General features: G+C 42.5%; 1 protein-coding gene and 1 long non-coding RNA gene across 5 annotated transcripts in view; one reads left to right on the top strand and one right to left on the bottom strand.

The window, feature by feature from the left end:
- LOC135385664 (uncharacterized) overlaps positions 1-25,794 on the bottom strand; it is a 33,244-nt gene that overhangs the window by 3,573 nt on the left and 3,877 nt on the right. For both annotated transcript variants that reach the window (XM_064615118.1, XM_064615119.1), the window contains exons 11-27: positions 25,595-25,748; positions 22,605-22,895; positions 22,295-22,534; positions 20,195-20,444; positions 19,440-19,593; positions 18,050-19,111; positions 17,168-17,553; positions 16,695-16,813; positions 14,545-14,651; positions 13,007-13,137; positions 10,959-11,104; positions 2,642-2,761; positions 2,399-2,566; positions 2,072-2,242; positions 1,743-1,963; positions 1,577-1,657; positions 136-303 (exon numbers count right to left, since the gene is read on the bottom strand). In XM_064615118.1, the coding sequence (XP_064471188.1) occupies positions 136-303; positions 1,577-1,657; positions 1,743-1,963; positions 2,072-2,242; positions 2,399-2,566; positions 2,642-2,761; positions 10,959-11,104; positions 13,007-13,137; positions 14,545-14,651; positions 16,695-16,813; positions 17,168-17,553; positions 18,050-19,111; positions 19,440-19,593; positions 20,195-20,444; positions 22,295-22,534; positions 22,605-22,895; positions 25,595-25,748 (3,969 nt within the window). The remainder of the gene's footprint in view (positions 1-135; positions 304-1,576; positions 1,658-1,742; positions 1,964-2,071; positions 2,243-2,398; positions 2,567-2,641; positions 2,762-10,958; positions 11,105-13,006; positions 13,138-14,544; positions 14,652-16,694; positions 16,814-17,167; positions 17,554-18,049; positions 19,112-19,439; positions 19,594-20,194; positions 20,445-22,294; positions 22,535-22,604; positions 22,896-25,594; positions 25,749-25,794) is intronic.
- On the top strand, positions 3,230-20,938 carry LOC135385666 (uncharacterized). Of its 3 annotated transcripts, XR_010420468.1 has the most exons (6): positions 3,230-3,572; positions 16,736-16,875; positions 16,971-17,129; positions 17,184-17,339; positions 18,026-18,177; positions 18,349-20,938. It is a non-coding gene; the product is annotated as an uncharacterized LOC135385666 (long non-coding RNA). The 3 variants fall into 3 exon arrangements; XR_010420466.1 differs by having other exon boundaries at positions 16,736-17,129; XR_010420467.1 differs by lacking the exon at positions 3,230-3,572 and adding an exon at positions 3,586-4,873 and having other exon boundaries at positions 16,736-17,129.

The following is a 25,794-nucleotide window of genomic DNA, read 5'->3' as shown; positions in this document are numbered from 1 at the left end:
GAATATATTTCTCCCAGTAAGCTTCAATGCTCTTACTTGAATACCTCTGGTGTACACGCACCTATCTTCAGCAGACAAGAACCCTGGCCCCGTAGGTGTCCGTACTACAAGGGTTTCACTGTTTATGGTACGTACCTTCCTCCTAGCCAGTACTGAAGCACCACTCCAACGGGTTCAATGCGTGAGCCAAAGACTTTAAGGCGACCACTGCCACAGCCCATCAGAATAGGGCAGGCATGACACAGCATCTGCTCTATTACATCTCCACAAAGATATTCTCTGCCGGAGCCATGCCCACAGTAGCTGAATAAAGACAAATTTAACAGATAAGGGAACAAGAAACAGAAGCTCTCATACCACACAACATCAGCACTGTGTAGATAGGGACTAAAACAGGGACAAGTAGCCGGGACCATGGCTGATACAGCTGTTATACACTCAAACTTAAGATTTCTCACAGGCACAGGCTGTGCATAACTAACTGCATACACAATGGAACCCCAAGCAAGATGCTTACACCAGTGCTGGCTTTTGAGGAGGCACGAAGGGGGTTTTCCAACCTAGTCATCCTTTTATTGACACTGATCCGGGTCACTGTCATCAGCATTGCAAATATTACCAGTAAATTGAGGCTCAAGTACAGTGAGGCCCACAAACCCTTTTTTAAAAGTTTAGACATTGTGCAGTTTTTATGCACTGCTACCACAGCACTAGCCTGTGCAGATGTACTGTCTAGACCAAGTACACATGCTCACGTGAACACAAAAATTTCCTACAAGGTCATGTCAGGTCACGTCAGTCTCCAAGAAACTTGTACGCCAGTCACTCTGGCACTTGCAATACCAGAGTGACTGGTGCATTGCCTCCTACATTTCAGCAATGTTATAGTGCTAGGCAACTTATAAGAAAGTGCCTGCCTCATTATTGGGCAGAAGACATGACGTCGCAGACTGGCAGCCGCAGGAAGCAGCTTTTCGGACCTGCGAGATTGAAAGCACTCTTGCACACCACGACTTTTTGTGCAAATATGTGTCCCAGGGATTGTGATCCTAAATTCTATGCCTGCAGTCATTTTTTTTTCCGCCCTTCCATGCTCTAGTTCTTCAAAATGGAAAAAAAAAGTAAGGGTGACTTTGAATAATGACTGACTCCACTTCTATCTCACATTTCACGGAAAACCTCTAATGAAAAAGTTAATTTACAAAGTTTAGGTAAGTCATCTTGTACAGTTGCATATTTTTGTCCGACAAAATATCCGCCTAGAATAAAAAAAAAAAAAAAAAAAAAAAAGAAGAAAAAGATTTTAAAAATACACGGCCTGCAAAAACAACATCTGTGCTCCTCTCATAGCTTTTTTCTATTAAAAATCTAATGAATAAAAAACCTGTATGTATTGAATATCTCAGAGAAGGTTTTTACGTAGGATTCAGCTGTCCTATATGGACAATAATGTAACCATCCATGTTCAGCCGTACTACAGCAGTGAAAATCATGCCCAGGTTTGACTGTGCTTACAGTGTCCTACCAAGGATAGCAAGAGAGAAATCAAACATGCCAAATAGGCAGATGTACATACAGAATGAGGTCCTGGCCAGCAATAGCAGACTGGAACTCTTCTTTCTCTGGAGGTTTACCGCAGACACCTGGCCATCCTTCTCTATAATGCAATGTTGCATATGTAAAAGGTACATTTCAAGCAATCATAACCTATGGTGGATCACTCTTCTGCACAGCAGACTCACTTTCTAAACATCACTTCAAACTGCGCCTGGGTTTTTGGGATGTCGTTACTTGGGTTCAGAATAAAATAGGTCTTTCGGGAGTCCACTCCTTTTACGTAAACATTCTCGGTCATCATCTGGTAATAATTCAGCTGCGCATGCAAGTAGGCCAGGGAGGGCACTCTGCTTACAGAGTTTTTTCGCAGTATTGGCACACTTTCCCATGGAAAGGCTTGAATCGTCTGAAAAAGATGCAATGCAGAATAGCTTCTTGAACAGTACAAAGCCAGAGTCCTCTTGTTCACACGTGCGAGTGTCATTTATACATTTGTCTGCTGCACACAACCTACCTTGCCAAGAATAAGGATCACAGGATGCCTCTTTGTCGGGCCCTTGTCAAAGTTCTCCATTATCTGAACTAGGGCATTATGTGCCAGGTGCGTGCTGGTGATACCAAACAGTTGACACACCGCCACAGACAGCTGCTGTGCACTAAGGTCAGCCACAGAGCCTACCACAGCCTGCAAAAGAAAAGGGGAAGCACAAATGAGTTCTTGCTGTGCAGGTAACCCCCAAAAGAACAAACTTTCCTCAAATGCTCTGTGCCTCGACAAGTTTGTTGCGTTTTCAACGTAAAAACATTGACGAAATGTGCAACATTGGTGCCAATTACTCACTTCGAGAAGCCTCCTGCTGCAGCACTCCAACTTGTGCTTTGCTGCCTTGCTCAAGACCTGGGTTACGGTGGAATTTAGAGCTTGCTGGTACGCTGAACTTGCAGGTTTCCCGTTGAAAACACATTTCCAACATCCCATCCATATGTTTTCAATGCTTTCAGTAAGCTCCTAAATAATAGTCATCAGGGTAGTACCAACAACTTGTACTTTATTCATAACACTGGAACATAGATGATGTAATACCTTCAGTCGTTTGTCTAAGGCACGTCGTATGCTCCACCAAAGTGCTGGGTCTGTGGTTTTCATTGTTGCAACACTCTCGCTCATGATGCTCTTGTATTCATCAAAGAGGCACCTGTGAAACTGACATAATACTACATATGACTTCACCTGTTGGAGTCATCCCATATAAACTACAGGTTTTCCCACTCATTTCAATCACTTGGTCACTCAGTTTAATCCCAGTGCTACCCAATTTAATACAAGCAACACGTGTAAATGTATTCCATATGTATTTCGTCATGGAAATTGTCATGACTGAGACTTTCATGATTACGCCAATGTATCATGACTCATGATACATTGGCGTAATCATGAAAGTTGTTGTTGGATCAGTAATCATAAACTCATGATTCATGAGTTTATGATTACTGACCCAGCAACACCGGGTTTTTGCAGTGTCATGCGGTGTTTTATGACTTTTTTTGTCATTATGACGTTCCATGACTATTTTCATGAAATGTGCCATGAATCAATTTTATGGGACTACCACTGTTTGAAACAGTGTCATACAATGGTGGTCATTATGACATTACATGACTATTTTTTGGTGGTGGTGACAGCACCAGAACACGTCGCTAACCTCTTTGGACTTAACGCATTCCAGGAGGCCTGTGTCGTCCCGGCTGTTCCGGATTCACCGTAATCTTCTCGTCTACACGTGCATTACCTTTGCCTGGTGCGTGAAGCCGGTTCCTACAATCGTTACTGTCGCCTCTGGTTATCGTCGTGTGCACCGTGCCCACGCGCTGGTTGAATGTAACCCGGAATTTACGTCATCACTTGTCAGCACCGAGACTACAAAAGCGGCTTACTCCCACTGTCCTGGTTTATTTTGGTGGTGGTGACAGCACCAGAACACGTCGCTAACCTCTTTGGACTTAACGCATTCCAGGTCAGTGTTATTACTATACTTCTTCTTGCACTGCTTGTAAGACTGTCACTGCCACCACCAATATCTGCTGTTGATTGCTGACACTTGCTTAGTACGCCTGTTGTAACGACTGTTCTGTACGCAACAACACTGTGTTTACTGTGCCGCGTGTACTTGTGCCGCGACCAGTGAAATAATGAGCAAAGAGGTAACAAGGATCTGTGAGGAGTTGAAGCGTGAGATAAAGCAAGACATAAAGTTGGCTAGGGAGGGTATGGAAAGGGAGCTACGCAACGAGTTACGAGAGTTAAAAAATAGTATGGACTTCTTCAACAAAAATTTTGAAGAATTCAGAAGTAAGATGGAAGCCTTGTCTGTTGAGAACAGTAACTTACGGTCAGCCAATGAAGCATTGCAACGTGAATGTCATGGCATGAAAACGCAACTAAGAGATCTAAATCTGAAGAGTATCCAGCTCGAACAGTACTCCAGAAACAGAAACATCGAAATCAAGGGGATACCTTTCATACAAGGTGAATGTATCCCTGGTATATTAAAGAAGCTCGGCGAAGCAGTAGGCGAACCGATATGTGAATCTGACATTGATGTCTGTCATCGAGTCCCTGTAGTGAAAGGGCCTACTCAGAATATTGTTGTTCAGTTTTGTCGGAGGGGAAAGCGTGACACTGTCCTCGAAAGATCAAAGAAAAAGCGTCTAACTTCCTTAGATCTTGGCTTCGCTGACAGTCAGCCCCTGTACGTCAACGAGCACTTGTGCCCCGATTTAAAAAAGCTACTGGGGATGACTGTTGCTGCAAAAAAAGAAATGAAATGGAAATTCGCATGGGTGAAGCATGGTAAGATTTTCGCCCGGCAAGATGAATCATCCCCAATTGTTAGTATTCTCAGTCCTGATGACCTGTCCAAAATGAAGTAATTATAGTTGCTCTCTTTGTATCTTTTGTGTGTGCATGGGCTGATAGTTATGCCGACTAGGCCAATTGACTGTCATTATTATTCCGTTGATGAACTAGATTGTTTCACTAAAAATGCATTTTCTGTTCTTCATTTAAACGTTCGTAGCCTTCGAAGACATCATGATGATCTAGGCAATATGCTGTTAAGCTCCAAATTGGCATTTTCGGTTATCGGAGTCACTGAGACATGGCTAAATGAGGCTGAAACATCCCTTTATCAGATACCCGGTTATTGCTCTGAGTTTGTTTGTCGCAAAGAAAGCCCACATGGCGGTGCTGGTGTGTTCATTTCTAGTGATTTGTTGTACATTCCGAGAAGAGATTTATATATTGCCAATGAGAAATGTGAGTCTATTTGGATTGAACTAGTCAAATGTTGTTTCTCGGGGTTTCGTCGAAACATTATCATTGGTATTTTGTATCGCTCTCCGAGCTCTTGTTACACAGATTTCTGTCATTATTTAGACGTGTTATTAAGCACCGTTTGTCGGGAAAACAAATATGTATTTTTACTCGGTGATGTCAATATTAACCTTGGTGATACATCTGCATCGGCCTGCTCCGAATATTTTGAGTGCTTAGTTAGCTATGGTTTTACATCCGTTGTCAACATTCCAACTAGGGTGTCTGACTCATGCAGCAGCACTATCGACCACATCTTCACCAATTTCGACCACATACACGCTTCAGGGGTAATACGCCATGAGATCACTGACCACTATCCTATTTTTGCAACTTGCGATTTTCACGTTAAGGTTAACCGAAATACTTTCTTGAAACCATCTCTCAATCAAGACAAGTACATCGAGATACTGAATACCACAGATTGGTCTGACATTTACGAGCTAGAGTCCAGTGAAGAAGCTTACGCAGCTTTTGTGTCCCTCATCACCAATGCACGCGCTCGGTGCACAACATATAAAAGGTGCGGTGGGAGGTTTAGTAGTCCCGTGAACCCGTGGGTAACCACTGGCCTCCTCAATTCCATTCGTAGGAGGAATAATCTCTACAAGAAGTTAAAAAGATACCCTCATGACAATAACCTTAAGAATCGATACAAGAATTTTTCAAATAATTTAACCACTCTTCTTAGGGTCGCTAAAAGGGAATATTACTTTGGTGAAATTGAAAAATATAAAAGCGACCCCAGGAAAAGTTGGAGGGTCATCAATAATTTTCTAGGCAGAAATAAGGCACATGCTTTCCCCCCCGAAATGTCCTCGGGTGAAAATCTTTTAAAAGGTGACAGTGAAATCGCCAACGCTTTCAGTATCCATTTCACTACAACACCCAGTCAGACTTGCGCAACTTCGCCATTTGTACCTCTGAGTAGGCGTCATCATTCTTTCTACTTGCGACCCACGTCCCCTGAGGAGGTAGCAAACGTGATATCAGATCTGCGTAATACCGCTCCTGGTCTTGATGGTATTTGCTCGAGTCACATCAAACTTGTAAAGCACACTCTTGCTCCCGTATTAGCACACATTTTTAACCTCATGTTTAAGACCGGCACTTTCCCTACTCCTTTAAAACTTGCTAGAATTACACCAGTCTACAAAAAAGGCAAGCCCACCCTTATCGATAACTATCGTCCCATTGCCATCCTGCCATTTTTTAGCAAGGTCTTCGAGAAACTTCTTGTGATTCGTCTCAATAATTACATTGAGAAGTTCAATCTGCTCACGCCGAGCCAGTTTGGATTTAGGCGCCACTCGTCCACTGAATATGCTGTACTTGAACTTACTAACAAGATCAGAGGTGCAATCGACTCGGGCCAAGTGACCGCAGCTGTTCTCATCGATTTAAGCAAGGCATTCGACACTATTGACCATACCATTCTTTTGTCTAAATTAAATAGCTATGGCATTTGTGGTCCTGCTTACACACTTATATCTAACTATCTGTCCAATCGCTCGCAGGTGGTTAAAATTAATGATGCGTTGTCTTCACCCGTAACAACTAATAGAGGTGTTCCCCAGGGCTCTATTCTAGGTCCCCTACTGTTTTTACTATATGTTAATGACTTACCTAGCTCCACCATTCACTCACAGTGCATTTTGTACGCTGATGACACCACCATCTTCTTAGCTGAAAATGACATTAACTCATTGCAGGCTAAACTAAATGAGGACCTTACTAATGTTGTTGACTGGTGCCGCACCAACAAGCTAACTATTAATAATAAAAAAACTGAATTCATTCTCTTCCATAGCCCTCAGAGGAAACTACCGCTACTGCCAACTTTAACGCTAAATGGTAGCTCTCTTTTACCTACTGGCAAGGTAACGTTCCTGGGAGTAACGCTAGATACCCATTTGAAGTTCACATCACACATCTCAAACATATGTCGTCGTGCGGCTTACGGCCTTCATGCGTTATCCAAGGTCAAATATTTTTTTCCACTCCATACACTTGTGTCATTATATTACGCTTTCATACATTCCCATCTCTCTTACTGCATCACATCATGGGGATCCACATATATCTCTCATCTCTCGTCTCTAAACCGCTTACAAAGAAGAGCTATTCGCATCATTACATTCACTCCCACAGTATGCAGCAGTCGCCACCTCTTCATATCACTGCGTATTTTGCCACTCATGCAGCTGTTTCATTTCCGCGTTCTACTGCTTCTGTACAAGCATTTGTCAGGTGTCTTCAACAATCAGTGTCTTGCAGTAGTCGTTCCATCTAGATCACCTCGCTCCGGTAATTTTCTCCTGCCACGCACAACAACCAACTACGGGAAGCAAACATTCACCTTCGTTGCTGCCAAACTATGGAACGCCTTGCCCGATAACCTAAAGTCAGTACGTTCGTTCCATCGTTTTCGGATCATCTTAAGGAACCATTTCATGAATTAGTTACTCATATTCATACACATTCTTTTCATGCATGCTTTTTCAACTATTTGTCTTTTTTCTGCCATGGGTTTTTTCGCCTACGCTGTTCACCTTCATAAACGTCACAATTTTGCTCAATCTCAGTTGTTTTTATTTCTTATATTTATTTAATTTGTTTGTTCTTCTTTTTCTTTTGTGCGTATTGTGCTTTGTCCCATACTGTATTGGATACCTTGTTCTGATGTTGTCGCCACATATGATATGATATTCAGATTGTTTCCGGGAGGCCCCACCTCTAGCTATGCTACGGGGCCCCCACTGTGTACTATGTATTGCAAATATTACTAATAAAATTGAATTGAAAAAATTGAATTGAATTTTCATGGTATGTGCCATGAATCAATTTGAAGGGACTACCGCTGTTTCAAAACAGTGTCATACAGTGTTTTACGACTACCGACGGTCATTATGACATCTCATGACTATTTTCATGATATGTGCCACGACAGAGTTTTCAATCTACTGGAGGGGGCTGGGGCACGACCCCCCCCCCCCCCCCCTTTCAAGCACAGAGGTCGGCCAGGGTGTTGGAAATTCTGTGTTGAGTCTTTTCACTCGTGTTGTGAGGCAAAGTTTTACAGGATTTTCATGATCACTCACATGAAACACGCGATTCTTAGGATTCCAGATCATAGTCACAATTTATTTGTTGTTGTTGTTGTTAGGATATCCCTCGAAACGTTCATCTTGAGTGTCAGCTGGATAGACTTCGCAGTGGGGGTCTATGTGCCACGAATCAATATTTTGGGGCTACTGCTGCTCCAAACAGTTCCATAGTGTTTTATGACTACCGATGGTCATTATGACATTCCATGACCATTTTCATAGTATGTGCCGTGAATCGATTTGATGAGACTACAACAGTTTCAAACAGTGTCATACAGTGTTTTATAACTACAGATGTTCATGATGACACTCCATGACTATTTTCATGGTATGCGCCATAGATCGATTTTAGGTGACTACCGCTGATTCAAACAGTGTCATGTAGTGTTTTATGACTACCAATGATCATTATGACAATCCATGACTATTTTCAGGATGTGTGTCATGAATCGATTTTATGGGACTACCGCTGCTTCAAACAGTGTCATACAGTGTCTTATGACTACAGATGGTATTTATGACATTCCATGACGCTTTTCATATGTGCGATGGATCAATTTTAGGGTACTATTGCTGCTTCAAATGGTCTCATACGTGTTTTATGATATTGATGGTCATTATGACATTCCATGATATTTTCATGATATCTCCCATATCCCAACATGATGCAACTCAGCTGCTTCAGATCGTGTCAGTGTTTCATGACTTGGTAAAATCGCTAAAACCAGTGCTAAAAACACTAAGGACGACACAGGACGGACGCACTGCACTTTCAACAAATGTTTAATGATCCATCACCTTACACAACACTTCATCGCTACGTCGCTCCACTCAAACACACGTTTTTAGCTCGTGTTAGAGAAATGCATGTATCTTATCAGAGTAAAATACTGAACACGAACTTACACAATTATCTGCAAACAACCTGATCTACATCGCTTCCTCAAACAATAACGCTCCCCTACCCTACATTTCCTTAAAATCTGAGTTTTCTCATACATGGCAGCACAATTGTTACATTCTTGTAGGAGTACCAACTAGGAGTTACCCAGCGTTTTTGCCCTCAATATATGAACAGATCGTTCCGAGGTCAACAGAAACCTTCAAAGGGATTATTCTGTGGTCTTATGAATGACGCCTGAACGGACAAAACGTTTTCCAGGTATTGCACCCTCGGGTCTTAACCCCTCGAAATCCGAACAACAAAGGGGTCTTCCGGGGTCGCAGAAGGTGCGACCAAGTGTTCCTGACCTCAGTTGATGAATAAGGTGACCGCTGTCACCCGGAGATTAATAAACGGAGGTTAAAAATCGCGGAGGAAATCCGAGACCAGTCCATTGCGAATGTGGTGACATATCTTCTTTCCAAGATTGACACAGCGGAAGGCGTGGTCCAAAGCAAAATTAAACAATTTAGTATTGCATAATAAACAGTGTGTGAATGCCTTTTGAGATTGATACAGCAGAAGGCATTGTCAAATGCAAAATTACACAATATATGGCATTATAAACACAATACCAACTAGGAAATATTGTTCCATTTGCTCGATAGTACTCAGTTAACGGAATTTTCGACTTATGAATCCCTCGATTTATGAACGATTTTTCGGGGAACCGAGGGTGTTCACAAATCGAGGGTTGACTGTACACATATTTCGTTGATGAGTATGTTTGTGCTAGAATTGTCCTGAAAATTGTAATTCCAGACATAAAGTAGCTGGCTGTGTGATTAAATCCCTCTTTCTATGGCGTCATAGCTGGTCCAGCCAAAGCTCAAAATAATTAAACTAACTTAAACATCCCTGCCAACATTTGCTAAAATATTTCTCAAAAGTGGCAATTTTCAGTGATCCCTCAAATCGCACTTTTAAACCATGCCTGCAACCCCGCGGCACTGGCAGAAGTGTAAACTAGGCTTCGCCTGATGCTCGGAGACATGAGGCGAAGCCAACTTGCAGGATATCGTCAAGTCTGCACGCGCAAAACTGTAAAGTAAGCTTCACCTAACACTCAGAAGCATGAGGTGAAGCCACCTTGCAGGATATATTTGAGGCGCAGAATTGTAAAGTAGCCTTCGCCAAACGCTCAGAGGCACGAGTTGAAGCCAGCTTGCGGTATTTCGAATATATTCGAGTATTCGATGAAATGTTATTCGGTACGAATATCGAATATTTCGAATATTCGCACACCCCTACACTAAAGCCATGGGGTACAAAATGGAAAATTTAGTGCGAAAGCAACATATTGTAAATTTTGCACAAATATTCGATATTCGATTCGGTATTCGGAATTTTTTCCCCCATTCGATTCGACTTAAAATATTCGGATTCGCACACCCCTAATGAAATGTCATAATGACAAGCTGTAGTCATGAATCATTCCAAGACAGTTTCCAACCAGCTGTAGTCACACAAAGTTGAGTTATGACCCTTATGTCCAAAATCGTCCTGAAGTGTCATAATGACATGCAGTAATCATGAATCATCGCAATACACCATTTGAAGCAGCTGTAGTCGCACCCGTATATGCAAAATTCACGAAATGTCATAATGACAAGAAGTAGCCACAAATCATCGCCTGACTTTGTTTGAACCAGCTGTAATCATGCAGAGTTGAGGTATTACCCGTACCTCGGAAACAGTCATAATGACAAGCAGTAGTCATGAATACTTGTGCAGAATATTGCAGATAGCAATAGTAATCAAATTTGTAGTCATGATAAGAATCCCACAAATTTTAATACAAATTTCAGTTTGACACGCTGCATTATGGAATTGTTGCTTGGATTAAATTGGGTAGTGCTTAGATTAAACTGAATGACAAATGGATTAAAATGAGCGGGAAAACCTGTAGTATTCACACTATTAGCAATGCAATGTGCATGAGAGAAATTTAGCCATCTGCACACAGCTGGACCAGTACCTGAGCATCAGAGGACCCACTAAGCTGCACAGTGATTGGACATTTTCCTTTCACATACTGGCACACCAACAAATCAGGAGTCAGTGCTGCCCCATTCTCAGCTTTGCTGATGGTATCTGCAGCAGTGATCTGCACCACTGTCCAATCTGTAGGATATGAAAAAAAAAAAAAAAAAAAAAAAAATCAATGTGATGGTTCACTAAATCAAAGAAAAAGGTTGTGGTAGCACATTCGCCAGAGGTTAAAAAGGAGCACATACACTTATAATGATGTCTAATAATTATAATTACTGTATTATAATACCGTATTGCAAAGTGGAAGTAAGAAGCAGTCTTATATGGTAAAAATATCTCAATGCCAACTTCCTGTATTAAAAAACTAAGTCATAACCAAGCCGAAAAGCATGATAACAACAAGTATTTTCCTACGGCTCTTCACTTCACACTTCAATGGTACATCCTACTCTTTAGAGTGAAAGACACTGCAACTACCTTTTGGATATGCCGAGTATTTCACAAAAATCCACCAGTTGAATAATTTGGATGGGAGTAATAATTAACGGCTAATGCATTCAAAGAACCTTATTTTAGGTAAACATCCACGAGACATCAGCCAGGAGTTGACCATAAATGGCGCAATTGTACACGCTCATTAATTAAGAAATAAAATAAATTTCAGACCCCGTCGGCATCTGTGTGGTATTGTAGCAATCGGGACCCACAGCGAAGGATATTACAGGAAGAAAAAAGAAAAGAATTTGTTTCAGTTCCCACATTTATTGTGTGCAGCGGAACAGCAATACACTCTTTCATTTAGCAATCTATCTCTGAATGGGGTGACCATCTGCCTGGTTCACACATTGGCTGACTGAAGATAACAGCCACAACAAGAGATGTTTCAACATTCCTTCTCTACTTGAATGGTACACAGTGCTAGTGGGGCATTCGTCACCACTATGCTAAAAGTGCGACCGCGCCCTGCCAACGGCAGCTGCATGTGCTGTGTACCATTTGGGTAGAGAAGGAGAAGGCTCTGGGAGAAGGAATACCTAACAGTCTCTTGTGGCTGTTGCTTATCTTCTGTCAACCCATGCGTAAACACACACTGGAGAGCCGGATAGTTCAGCGAAAGAGCATATTGCTGCTCTGCTCAACGCAATAAAGATGTGAATCGAAAACAAATTATTGACTAAAACAATCATTAAATTTTCTGGAATATTTTTTTGCTGAAGGTCCCGGTCACCACAGTACTGGTGCTGAAAACCTCCGAAGCAAAAACTAAAAGTTAGGACTTTTGATTAATGGGCCACTCACCAGTCAGCTCTTTACCAATGCCATTGAGGGCATCTACCAAAAAGAATATTTTTCTATAGAATCAACCATTTCTGAATCATTCACCCTGGGGATTTCTCTGAGACACTCATGGTGTCTTTCTTGAAGCGTGTAGTGATGGGAGGGAAAGTGGAAACAGTGTTTGACCTAATGCTCCATAGGGGGGCACTGCACCCCCGACCACCCTGGATCTGCTACATTGTCATTCAACAACAATTCACTATAACTAGAGGCTGAAGTTTTCGGGAAATATTTTTTTCTAAATTCAGGGGGTAAAAATCGGGTAAATAAACGTGTGCACTAAATTCATGCGAATTCCGCTGAAAAAACTTCCAGTAGGCTAAATTCGGGGGGAAATTGGGCTCAGTTACTCAAAGTAACTGCAGTGGTTTGGTACAAACGGTCATGTAACTGCATTTGCTGCCAAACAAGTAAGTTAGTGCAGTCCTACAGACATCCAAGTGAGGGAAATTTGCCGGGCAAAAATCAGGTTTCACCCTAAAGAGGCAACCTTCAATTCGGGGTGCAAATTCGGGGAAGAATCGGGTAAAACCCTAAAACTTCAGGCTCTAACTATAACTGTTCAGTTAGGGAATCCAAAGGTTCGTGTTTCTTCTAGCTTCTGGATAAGCAGTGAAAAGTGATGTGAAAGTGAACCCACAGAGCATGCTGTGAATGGTGACGCAGATGACAACTGACAATTGCACAGTAGCATACCTGATGGAATTATGTCCAACATTTCCTTGAGGTGTCCCGCTTCTCTTCCCACAAGTAGCTTGAACTGCAGCATTTCCACTTTCTTCAATGAAAAGCTGCTCAATTCCTTCGTGTCATCCCCAGCTTGTCTCCTATTCCCATAACTAGGTATGAGTGCCACAGCTCCCTAGTACAAATCTAATCAAACCAACTTTCTATTGGGGGGGTGGGGTGGGGTGGGAGAAGAAAACTGTGTACAAAGGCTGTCTGTACAGAAGAAATTAATTGTATTCCTACTCTTGAATGCAGCAGACAGGGAGTACTTGTATGGAAAGTTATTTGCAACTCAGTATCTGTGCTGGTGGAGGCTGCTTTCCCAAACAACGAACAAGCTAGATATGTGAAGGATATTGCACATCATACTCTATGTAGGACATAACAGCTTGTTAAGAGGTAACATTGCAGTTATCACAAAGTTACTTATCAGTTATCACAATGAGGAACTGAGCCCGTTTGCAGAAAAGTTGAGTACAAGTCTCAGACTCATTCTCAATAGCCTTGGCAGTGCATGAAGTGCTGGCAAGGCTATTGAGAATGAGTATGGGACTTGTACTCAACTTTTATGCAAACAGGCCATGGGCTAGTTGGTACTGGTTCATTCTAAAGGGAAAAGCACAAACAAAACAAATGGCAGAGATCGAGGATCAAGACAAAGCGAAGCGCTACTATGAACTGAGGGTTTTCCGGGCATAGAATGAAAGAACCCATAAATTATGGGTAGAGCCTGAAGTTTTCGGGGAATATTTTTTTTAAAATTCGGGGGGTAAAAATCGGGTAAATAAACATGTGCACTAAATTCATGCGAATTCGGGTGAAAAAAACTTCCAGTATGCTAAATTAGGGAGGAATCTGGCTCAGTTACTCAAACTATTTCTATTCGGGTTGCAAATTCGGGGAAGAATCGGGTTAAACCCTAAAACTTCAGGCTCTAATTATGGGTTGTGGGCCATAATGACGGCCTGAGCACAGAAAGAGGTTGAATACATATTCCTACCTGCCACATCTCACTTCCATACTTACACGTGTTCCAACTTCATCAAAGAATATGATCTTTGTATCCAAAGCAGGGGAAGGTTGGAAGGTTCATGCGTCCAAAATTCGGTTTGCACTTGTACTCTCAACAATGAATAGCAAAGTCCTCAGAGTGGTGGACTTAAGCGCAGCGGCATGCTCTTGCTTTCTAGTGTTGATAGGACTACTGGTTTTATTACGTATGGGAGTCAGTGTATTAGGTACAACCAAATTTTGCACAGCTTGCTCAGTTTTCAGGCAGTTTTCCAGAATTCCACCAGTACACCTTACCTGGCCACCACTCAGCTGTTAGTAGCACTTCATCCTGCCTGGATCCTCAGCCTCTGTTTGTGCTTTACGATTTATATATATTACTTAGCTTACGTGATGCCATTATCATCTAACCATATACACAGGGACAGTTACAAAAGTTTACATACGCCAAACCTTTGCAATCCTGCACAGTATAGTCAAACACAAAAGAGTACCTGATTGTCTTGTTTAAGCAGTTGAGGCCAAGATGCTGGAGTGTTACTGCTGCAGTCTGGCTGAGGTACCACGATGAGATTTGTCTGTGCTCGTTGCTACACTTTTCCTGTGCACAGGAATGCAAGGATCCTGATGCAACTAGAGTACACTCATACAAAGCAAGGGCCCATGAATGGCACAGTTCTTGATAACGATACAATAATGTGCACAATTCAGATTTGCTCTCCACAGTATGTGCGTTTTGGTGGCTCTTCTCCACATAGCAGGAGCCTACATGTCACTCTAAATAGGCAAAGATATGACATTTCAGATATGATGCACATTATTTTTATTATAAGGTTTAATCACAGCTCATTTTAGCGCTATCTTTCTTAATGCTGTCCGCATACACGGGGTTGTCCCTCTGGTAATCTTTGGTTTTCTTTAGCATGGTAAAATCTGGAGATGGATATCTCAAAGCACATTCAGGTTTTCTAAAAATGGTCTGGCTTTAAATAGTAACTGCCTCCAATTCCAGGAATTAACATGTACCTGAAAACTTCCAATTATAAACCTGGTTAACTTTACACACTGTCGTGTAACCGAACCACCTATGAAAACAGTCTGCACTGCTCTTACATATTTTATGAAATATCTAATAAAATCAGCAAAAGGCAGTCGGGAGGTGGATCTAGTCTCCCCTGACAACAAGAAACTTCCCTTACGTGAGATATCATTTCCGTGCTCTGCAGGCAGCACAAAGTTGGCGACCTACATTCGCAACAACTCTGCCATAAGGAACTGTCCTGAACAACACCAATGACAAAAGACTCGAGGTTGCCATGCAATTGTGTCTTGTCTGGTGCTTCTACTCATATACCAGAAGTAGGGATATATCTGCTCATTAATTTCCATGCTTTTTTCATGTATAGTAACAGAATGCCTGCAGGATTAATAGGAACACTAATCTTGTGGTGCAGTTTGTCTGGAGCAGAGAATGCAGCCAGCACTAGTCCTGTGGTCTGGTACACAGAGTTGTTTGGTCCAGCTCAGAGTTCTGATCCATATATCCTGTGATTTGGTGCCTGCCAGCATTGTTCTTGTGGTATGAAGGAGTGAAGGACAGATGTTGCCAACTCAAAGTACTTGCTGGACACTATTCAAGCTCCATGAGTACTTTGAAACTTTCTAATACATCTATCCAATTCTAAGCTAATCTAGAATAATTCATGATTTGAAACTTTTGAAGACGACCTGGTGACTCACGACCCATATTCTCGCTCAGCCCTGAGGGATCCCTCTGCTTCGAGGGGCCCTTTCAGTAGCTTGGGCAATGCGTTTGGCATGCGCATGCTGTGCATGCAGAAAGCGCTGCCAAGGCTATTGAAGCAGACAAGTGATCCCCCAAGGCCGAGCACGAAGACAGCAGTTAGTGTCCTCCTTTTGTACCCATTGGAACTGCGCTAAGTAGACAAACAAATGCGTACTGTGATCATCACTAGCTTTGCTGTTCTGATTTTAGGATATGTTCTTAGGACTGGCGACCTGGTTTTCCTAATTATAGCATACCCACTGAGGCCCTTACATGCATTACAGACATTGCACACAGCCTTGGGATCTGTTTTCTCCTCATTCATTATCTAGATGGAGGATTACCACAGGGAGCGGAACAGACTACAAACATGGCACATGATTAGAGCCCCTAGTTTTCCGCGAATCCGCGAAATTGGTCATGTCATGCAGAACTTGCTGTTCCCCTCGGAATTGTGGGGTTTGTTTTATATTATTTTCTTGTGGAATAGTTGATATACTATTACAGAATTATGTGAGGATTTCAATCAATTTGCGACATCTTCACGGGTTAAACCTGACCAGTCGCTCACGACTGATATTGCTGTCACATACACGGCTGAACATGCCGCGCCGAAAGAAAATTTAACAGGAATGTCTGGCGAGAAACTATCAGAGCTTCCTCTAATTTTCTTTGCACACTCAAACATTTCGAAAGGCTGGAAAAGCGTGGAAGACGGGTCGGAAAGCGAACTTGGGAGAATTATGCAACATTTTTGTGCTTGTTTTCTCCTGCCTGCGGATTTCTAAATCGCAGAAAGCTATGGGTTTTAGACACGATTGTATATATAGTCCTTATTGAATGTCAGAGTTTTCTCACCTGCAATGCAAGCACTTGTACCATGGTCCTGCACATTTCAGAGTACAGAGGGCATGGAGGAAAATGAACTGCTAGCTGTAGTGCGTCCTCAAGCTGAAGCTTCAGGTCATCCAAAGAAGCTGGAATATACCGGGACATATGCACCAGATCTCTGCTCAGGGACTATACAACATCACACTGGGTGAAGATTAATCCTTCGATGCATACATAGGCTAGGTGCATGATGCACCCCACAGAGGTTCTTTTCACATTTGACAGGTCCTTTGACTCAAACAGATACAATCTCCTGGTCAAACACTGCACAGCTTATGGTACACTCAGTATCTTGCTACCTCATCTGTTCCATCCTGTGCCGCACAAGCAACGGTTGTGACTCGAGAAAAAAATGAAGAGCCGCATTCACAACATCTCGACTGCATCTGGAGTTACGATGATGTGAGAATACTCTAACATTTTAAGAATAGTGAAATTACCTTCTGGGATATGCAGGGCTTCCTCTTGTGTTAACACTTCCCTTCGAATGTGCTGGCTGCATGGTAATTCAGAGAAGTCTGCTTCATCAGCATGTGAGGACCTCACCACAGCAGTCACTGCTTCCTCTTCAATCCTGTTAAGTATTGATGCCCGTGCCCCTCGTGTCTGCTGGTGAGAACTCTTGGAACCATCCACGGAATCAACTGATGCAAGAGAGAAACTGCTAGACGATGTTAAATTTGTTGTGGCTGCCTGGCCTTTTGCTCCTGAAGGTTTTCTTTGGGGCTGTCTCGTAGCATCCGTGGTCTTAGTAACAGCTGCAAGAGATGCTCGGCTTCGGGTGTCTGGTCGGCTTAACGCCCGTTGCCTAGTTACCCTTGCACCCCTGGAAAATTTCATGCTTTGTGAGCACAACTGGGAACAGTAGGACACTTCAGTTTTACCAGAAGTTATATTTTCCATTGGGAAGTATGGGAAGTTGTACAGCTCCAGGGGTGCACAAAATATTTCTGCAAAGGCCTTGCATAGACTAGTTTGAAATAAAAACACTCATCCTACAAAGGTTCACACTACGAGACCCTGAGCAATGGCAAAAAAACACACAAACACGATGGCTTAAACCAGCAGAACATCTAATTTCAAAAGCTTTTGTTCTTGATATTGCATTTTGCTGGTTTGAGCAGACCCATGTTTTTTGCCCACTGCTGAGGCTCGCCTATCATGGAGCTTATCCGCCAGCTATCTTGCATCTACGCTATCTTACGTATGATCCTACAAAGACTCTTCTTGCAGCATAGAGGCCTCCAACAGGCCCTCAACAAAATAATGTGTGCCAACACTTCGCAAATCTGTTACAGATACGTTATGAGCAGCAAACCAACCTTGTTCTGGTGGCAACTCCTTCCGGCTTGCTTTGCCCTTTACTCTCCACATCGTCTTCATCAAGCACAAGAAATGCTGCAGACCGTCTGTTGGATGCTGGCTTGGCTTCACACTCAAGGCTCCGAAGGTACTTATCTAGCATGTTTTTCTTCCTTTTTGGTGCATTGGGAGTCTTGAAGGGCGAGCTACCACTTCCAGGTTGGCGCACAGGTGACAGAGCAGTTCTTGGACACACTGTCACGGCATTTCCAACTGCATGCTCATTCACATTACACAGCCATACAGAGTTTCTTTTCAGATCCCCTTCGGAACCTTTCGTTCGAGACAGAGCCTCAAGCAAGACCCTGACTTTCTGGTGCGTCAAACTTGCAAAAAGGTCATAATGGTATGCCCTACATCCAGTTTGCTGAGACAAAATTGTCAGGCCTCTACTCGCACAGTCTAGTGCCGCAGAGTAACTCTTGCACGCAAGATGCACCTCTGACATGTGAAGCAAGATTCTTGCATGAATTCCAAGAAGTTTTCCCCAACCTCCAATGCTTTGAGAGATCTTTGGTGACAGTGGCATCAAGTGGAGCTTCAAGAAGGAGAGGACATCGACACACTCCTTCTTCAGTTTGTCACACAGTGCATCGTGGAATGTAACTTGAGACCCCAGTGCTGTCAGAGCCACCGAGATGTCGCCAACAGTGAAGTAGAGGATACATCGAAGTAAGTTCCTCTCCAGACGCATCTCCATCACATGGAAGCAGCGGCACAGGTGACACGAACACTCTTGATCGTGAGCAGACTCAAGTTTGCACGAGGATGGCACAGAAGGCGTTTCTCGAGACTTGTTCCTTGCCAAGAACTGGCTCGCAGCCATACGATGGCTCATAACTGATGGGGAAGACAGCTGCAACGGACAGTCAGCGGTATCTTCACTGGATGGCTGGAAGGCTAGCCGACTGAATGTTCCCGCTCGAAGTAGAAGCTCTATGCCGTTCAATTTCACCTTTACATCGTGTAATTTTTCACAAAGAAGGTCCATTTGGGTGATAAGCAGAATCAGTCGCCCACAGCTGCAAAAACACTTTTATGATGTAGTATAATTCATCATTTAACTAAGCAAGCTTGAAGCAATACAAGGTGGTAGACTTGAATTAGACAAACTAGTAACAAAGCAATGTTACAATGGTAAAAAGCAAACAACTTTCTGGGACATAGCATGCTACTCGAACCTCAAACAGAGGCTTTGCACAGCAGAAGTGCTGAAAAAATATGAAATAAGAAAGATAAGTCAGCATAAGGAGAAAGATGAGGAAGAGTTTTGACACAACACAACAGCTAACTTCACTCATACTGACTGACTTTCATGTTGTAGTAACAATAAGAATTTGTAATTCGTACCTTGTAGAGGAAACAAGCTGCTGAGCTCGCTGCAAATACTCCTTCAGAAAGCAGTACGCTTCTCTTGCTGCACCAATGTTAGTGTACAAGTACCCAAGCATGGCCGCAGAGTCCAGTAACAGTCTTTCTAACACAAACTTTGTGTGCAGGTCCTCTGTAACACAGATTTATCACAAAAGCTTGAGCTCTAGGCAGCAAGATATATTGAGGTCAAGCATTTCCAGTGACAGAACTGTGTTTAAGACTGGGTTTTCTCCTTAGCAAAGATTGTTTTAGATGCTCCGGCCTTAATGACAATGGATAATGTCATAAAATGTTCCTATGATTTGTTCCACAATGAAATGTGGGCATCGGCTACAGAATGCAGTAATAATCCTATTTGAATTCCTTCTATTCAGCATAAGACAAAATACACATCCTGTGCATATTCTAGATGCCCTCAAGCACTTCTCAATTAACACCTTTTTGCCATCGACTGTCCAACCCACATGTAAACTTAACAGCTATAATTAGAAACAATCATCATAGACCTGACATGTCTGAGAATGGCATTGCATACAGATGCTCTTCCCCTGTGCTTCGCACCAGGCAGACATGTCGACAGTATTTTCACAAGGCTATTCATACAAAAGAGATCTGCTGTAAGGCAGTAGGTGCAGTTCCTGGTGTACACAGTGCTGCTATTACGTTACAGTTGTACTGCGAGGAAGTGTAGACAAATAAATTGCAGCTAAAGTGAATGAAAGATAACTCACGAGGGTCTCCCTGCTTTCCTTCAGCAAGGTGCCGCAGTACACTTTGTGCTAACTTGAGTGCGTCTTGGGCTAGGTTAATAGGCGTGTCACTCGGCTCTATTGTATGCTGCGTTACAGATGCTGGTGGCAACATTGCGAACCGACATGCAAGGAGTTTTGCATCTGCCATAAACATGTGGCAGGACTTTGTTTTCTTTTGCAGAACAGGGTGAGTGAGAAGCTTCCTCACAAGTTCTTGACCTTCTGAAAACTGATATTTAGCTAGAGTGAGTACAAAAAAGTACAATAGATTAAAAAAGAAAGAAAGAAGGAAACCTTAGCTGGTGGCAATCAAAGCTTAATATTGCAACAGTGGGGCTCTATATACTAACATGATTGACAAAGAGCATCAATGCCACAAACCCATCAAAAAATCAAGCAGGAGAAGGTAACATTCGCAGTAGGTGCACAATTTCATCATCCCGAACTCAATGTTGCGTACATGTAGGGTTCTTCGTTTTCGGGTTAAACCCGAATTTTCACGATAGTTCCTCCCCAAACAAATTTTCAAGAATTCGGGTAAAACCTGACAGCTACCCGAAATCCTTGCATTCCTTCAACTTGTCTTTCTAGGTAAACCGTCGGAAAAGTGAATAATAATATCAGCAAAGAGAGCTATTTGTGGAGCTCGGACAAGTGTTTGAATACTGCGGTCATTCACTGCTCCAGTTCAGAGCGGAAATAAAGACTCTTCCCATTGTGTCACAGCAGTGGCTTGTTTCATATGACTTTCGTTTCACCCGAACATTCTGCTATGACATATCAAACGGAGGTCGTAGTGTCAGGGTTCCTGTGTGTAAATAGCACCCAATAGCACCCAGTCGTTCACCATACTAGAGGTGAGATGAACAGACGAGTCACTTGGAGTACTGTAACTGAACCTCTGTTATGCAATAAGGGGATAAGTCAACTTATCCCATTTGTAATAAATTTGCTGCAATGCCATCTAAATACATCATCTAAAAGACCCTTACTGTCTAAATAAATGAAATGAAGTACCATTATATATACTTACCAAAGAAAATTTAGGACCACATAGCAGTTTATTCACACACCAGAGGCAAAGCATGCAGAAAATGCATGCGTGTGAATGGAACATAGTTTTATCAGGCCCTTTTCCACATACTGATACAACTTCTGTTATGATGCAGAAATGAATTACGACTCGTTTTTCCTACCTCACATGACTATGTTAGCAGTGCTATTGGGCATTGTAATAGGAAAAACCTGCACACTTGTGCTGTTATATCGCATTATGATGAATATATCTAGAACATTTCCTTGAAGAGCATGCTCATGTAGCTGCATAATAAGCCTGACGGCCGCTCCGCTACACATAGGTGACTTCATCCCACCTAGCATCACCATTGCTGAACTAGCAAGGCAAGACCCGTGATATTGTTGTGATTTTTTTCTGCGCCAGAATCCTGTGCATGTTGTTTATATTGGAAAAACGGGATATGTTACGCACCTGGATTTTGTTCATTTTCTGCCAAGACCCTAAGTTACTACCCTAAAGTACCAAGTACCCTAAAATGATGCTAACAGAACCATAGAACCATGTAGAGTAGATACATACATGTATGCAAAACATTTGTCATTGGAGTTATTGCCAGTATACGTACCAGTTGCAACAACTTTACCAAACGTTCACCTGAAGCTTTCTCAGTGTTTTCCAACTCATCCCCTTGTTGCATACAGGGTTTCAATTCAAAAGAATGTCACACCAATGTGGTGAAAAGGTAGCAGCCCTGACCAGAAATTAGAATTAACGCACCTATTCAAATGGTATGAGGGCTCACCACTGTATTACAGAAGAATGTCTGATACAGGTGCACTTTAGTGTGTTATGCTTCTGTAAACTTACTGCACAATAACACAATAGAAACCCACTTTTTGCCACCCTGGATGACAAATGGATAAATTAGCACACTAATTTAGCATATAAACTCTGACACCACTCATCCTTGCCTGCAAAAATTTGCGCTGTATTACTGTTGAATATTGCAGGATGCATTACAAATGCTCCAGTGACTTCGCACCCCTTGCAATCACACTCACCTGTCCCTTGGAGTACAGCACTTGTGCCCTCGCCAGCAAGAAGCGTAGCTTTGGCAGACCATCTTCAAGGCCACTGACCACTTCTCTGTTGTTCTGTATCACCTCAAAGGCTGCACCAACAAGTCCTAGCTTTGTGAGGCTAGTAGATAAGCCAGCTGCTGCTAACACTTGCTCTTGTGGCAAACTTAACTCCTTGGCAGCAACATACCATAGCGTCAAAGCTTTCACCTCTTCTGAAGTCTGCGAAAGAGTACAAAATGCGAAGACATTAACAAGGATGACTTGATGAATGTTGTTTGCAGTGCCATACCCTCAAGGAAGATGCATAGACTTCTGCTGCAACCTTAATGTGATCAAGGAACCAGAAATGCATCACGTCATCTCGCAGCTTACACCCGTCTGAGTTGTTGAGAACCATTCCACTCCACAATGACAGAGCATCATCAAGTGATCGCTGCACATCCAGCTCATTACCCAAGTTGATATGTAAATAGCCCATTACATCACAGGAATAGTCTTTTTCTTCTGCAAGAGCTTGGTTCAGGATTGGGTCATCACACTTTATTTCTGTTAAATCTACAGCTGCTTCTGCAAGTTCCTTCTGGAAAGAGACAAGGAAACAAGGATATTTGGGAGACCCATTCAAACCCATCAGCAATGTTTTAGTGAAAAGACCATACCATAGGTACATAAAAACTATCATACACCTATGACAGTACCATGCTTGAGTAGCCCATAGTGACAAAGCGAGCCACAATTTTGCGCAGTAGTGGCCATGCAAATGACAGATAAATGCCTTGTCATATATGTATAAAAAAAAACAAAGGGTGAGCCAAGTTTCTCGTGTTATCACTCACAACTATAGTGGTTGATTAAACAATGCAGGAAGGGCTTACTGCTCACCTCGAGTATCCTTACGCGGCAACTACCAAGAAAACCTAGTAAGTCAATTAACCTTTCTGCCACTGACCACCATGCCCATTATAAATGAGCTGGTTAGTTACAAGTAGCTGTGGAGCATTTTTAAGCAGTCTCTTAAAGTTTGTACGCTAAAATGAACAAGACCTATTTGCAGCAGCGACGTCTCGCGCTCTGACCTTTCTCAAATGCCACGTGCCTATCAGTCCACAAGCACTCTAATTTACGACAAAACAGGCAACAAACCATACTCAGGGGCTGTTATTCTTACAGGGTACACAATGGTGCATTCAATGGAAATTTCAAGCAGGTGCTAATGAAGCAATAAATTGGCAACTAACTAGCCCCCCTTTCCTGAAGCTCATACTAACTATTTTCATTTTGTACAGTATGTGAGGATTCATCAAGACAATGAAGAGCAAACACTTTTCATTTAAACTCAAATAAACAATAAGTAGCAAACACTAGACAGCACTCCATCTGCATCATAAATGCAGTGAAAAAAAAAAAGGAAGAAAGAAACAAACAAATCGTGTCACTCTTGTCAGGACAGGGTGTCTACCAAATTGCAGCCTTCAAGTTCCCTGAAAAGAAAAAAAAGGGAACTTGGTGCCTCTCGTACATTTTGATGCAGATCCCTCGTACAACAGCCATCTATGAAGTATTAGTGAGGCTTCCCTACTTTTCTGACTCAGGGTTCGTCGTATTGGCAAACTACTACTCATGACAACGTTGATCGGCACTAGGGATCCGCAGTGCATCGCCACGGCACTTGCCTGCAATTTCCCCTCACTTCGGCTGCTTTTTTGCCAAATTCCCTGACAATCCCCCGACTTTTCCAGTTGCATCATGATTTCTCGACAATTCCCAGTTTTCCAGGTCGGGAAACACTCTGCAGGACCCACAGAATGGTCACTACGCACTGTTTATGACGTGTCAAATTCTTTGCCAGATTAGCTATGTATGCACTTAAGAATTTATTTGGTTGCCTCTCAAGATACATGCAGGTTGTTTAAAATTAAAAGAGTGCAGGTTTTCTGTAGAAAAGCTACAGATGAAGTTTTTGCAGGTGGCTTATATGGCCAGACAGACATCCTGTTGTCTGACATTCTCTGTCAAGAGATGAAGTATCCACCAGATGGCCAATTTCCTAAAGGTTCTTAATAAACTTAACTAGAGATTCTAATTTAATTACAGGATTATGGGGGAAATGTGAGATAGCAGAATCATAATCAAAAGCTACCACATTTTGTAGAATTCCTGAACCAAGCCCATCCGTAGTTTTTTTTTTTTTTTTTTGCTATGCTGACAGACAGCCACGTTTCCCTTTCCTGACGAACTTGGTGTTGTCCTGATAACACTGGCATATCACCGTTAGAGACAGATTTATGGGACCATGTGGTTCTCTCTCAGCCTACAGGCTTCGTGGGCATGCTTCGCCATGGACACTGCTTTCATGCAGTATTTTACGTGCTGCAATATGCACCATGTGGACCAGTCTTCAGACTGGATCCCGTGTGCTGTACATAACATGCTTCTCTGTGCAGGTCTGAAACATGTTGTCCTCCACGCACTGGAGCTATTCCTATGACTTATTTTCCTTGGTTCTTTTATATAGATGGACATTTCGCCAATTCCAAAGACCCAAACTGTGTGTACAAATAATCAAAAATTGCAATTCAAAACAATACAAAAATACCTATTGTTGCTTTGCCAGACAGACACCACCTTGAGCACAAGGCCTCTCCAGAGCAGGTCTAACATCGTGTCTCTTACAGTGCATTGGGTGCTTGCATGAATGACTCATGTATGCATTACCCAGTAAGGAAAAAATATTTCTGGGTGGCCATATTTCCCTGATTGTGCTTCGTATGGATGGTTCAATGGCAATCAAATGCAGGCACCACCATACTTGCATTCGGTAAACCAACCACTGCATTGGCCTCCTGGGAGTGTATTTGCACAGAGGCCTTGTATTCCAGAAGGTATGAACAGTAAAGAGGAAGACAACAGACTTGACATAACACGAGAAACAATTTACTAGACGTTTCATCTCCCATTAGAATGGGAGTTGTAACGTCTAGTAAATCGTTTCACATGCTATGTTACGTCTGTGTTGTCTTTCTCTTTACTGTTACTATGATGCCCAGCTTCTGGACCATCTTCCCAGAAGGGATTGTCCACACACCCCAAGTTGTAGGAGGTGCCCTAAGTCCATGGAAACATGTATCCCCACAAAGCATGCATGCTTTATCATTGCTTTTCCCTGATTCAGTACTTAACACAAGTTTGTGGCTGAAACAAACAATGCGAATCGCCAAGCTCTTCTTACTGGATCCACACTGGGAAGTTGTCAGGTGAGTGCAAATATAGTTTACTCACGGAAGCCATGTTGCGCAAGCTGTCAATTTTACTAAAGAATGACCAGAAGTGTGCTGTGGCTAGCAGGAGTTGAGAAACATCTTTCATCTTTTCTGTGGTTTCGACGAGCATGGTTGCAGCACTCACAGCTTTCGTGCAGCTTTCCTCAAAGGTACTGCAAATGAAGAACATGTTCTCATATACTTATTGAAGTAGAATTA

This window comes from Ornithodoros turicata, chromosome 2 (genome assembly GCF_037126465.1).
Source record: "Ornithodoros turicata isolate Travis chromosome 2, ASM3712646v1, whole genome shotgun sequence".
In the NCBI taxonomy this organism is placed as follows: Eukaryota; Metazoa; Arthropoda; class Arachnida; order Ixodida; family Argasidae; genus Ornithodoros; species Ornithodoros turicata.
This window is presented reverse-complemented; position numbering and strand designations above follow the sequence as displayed.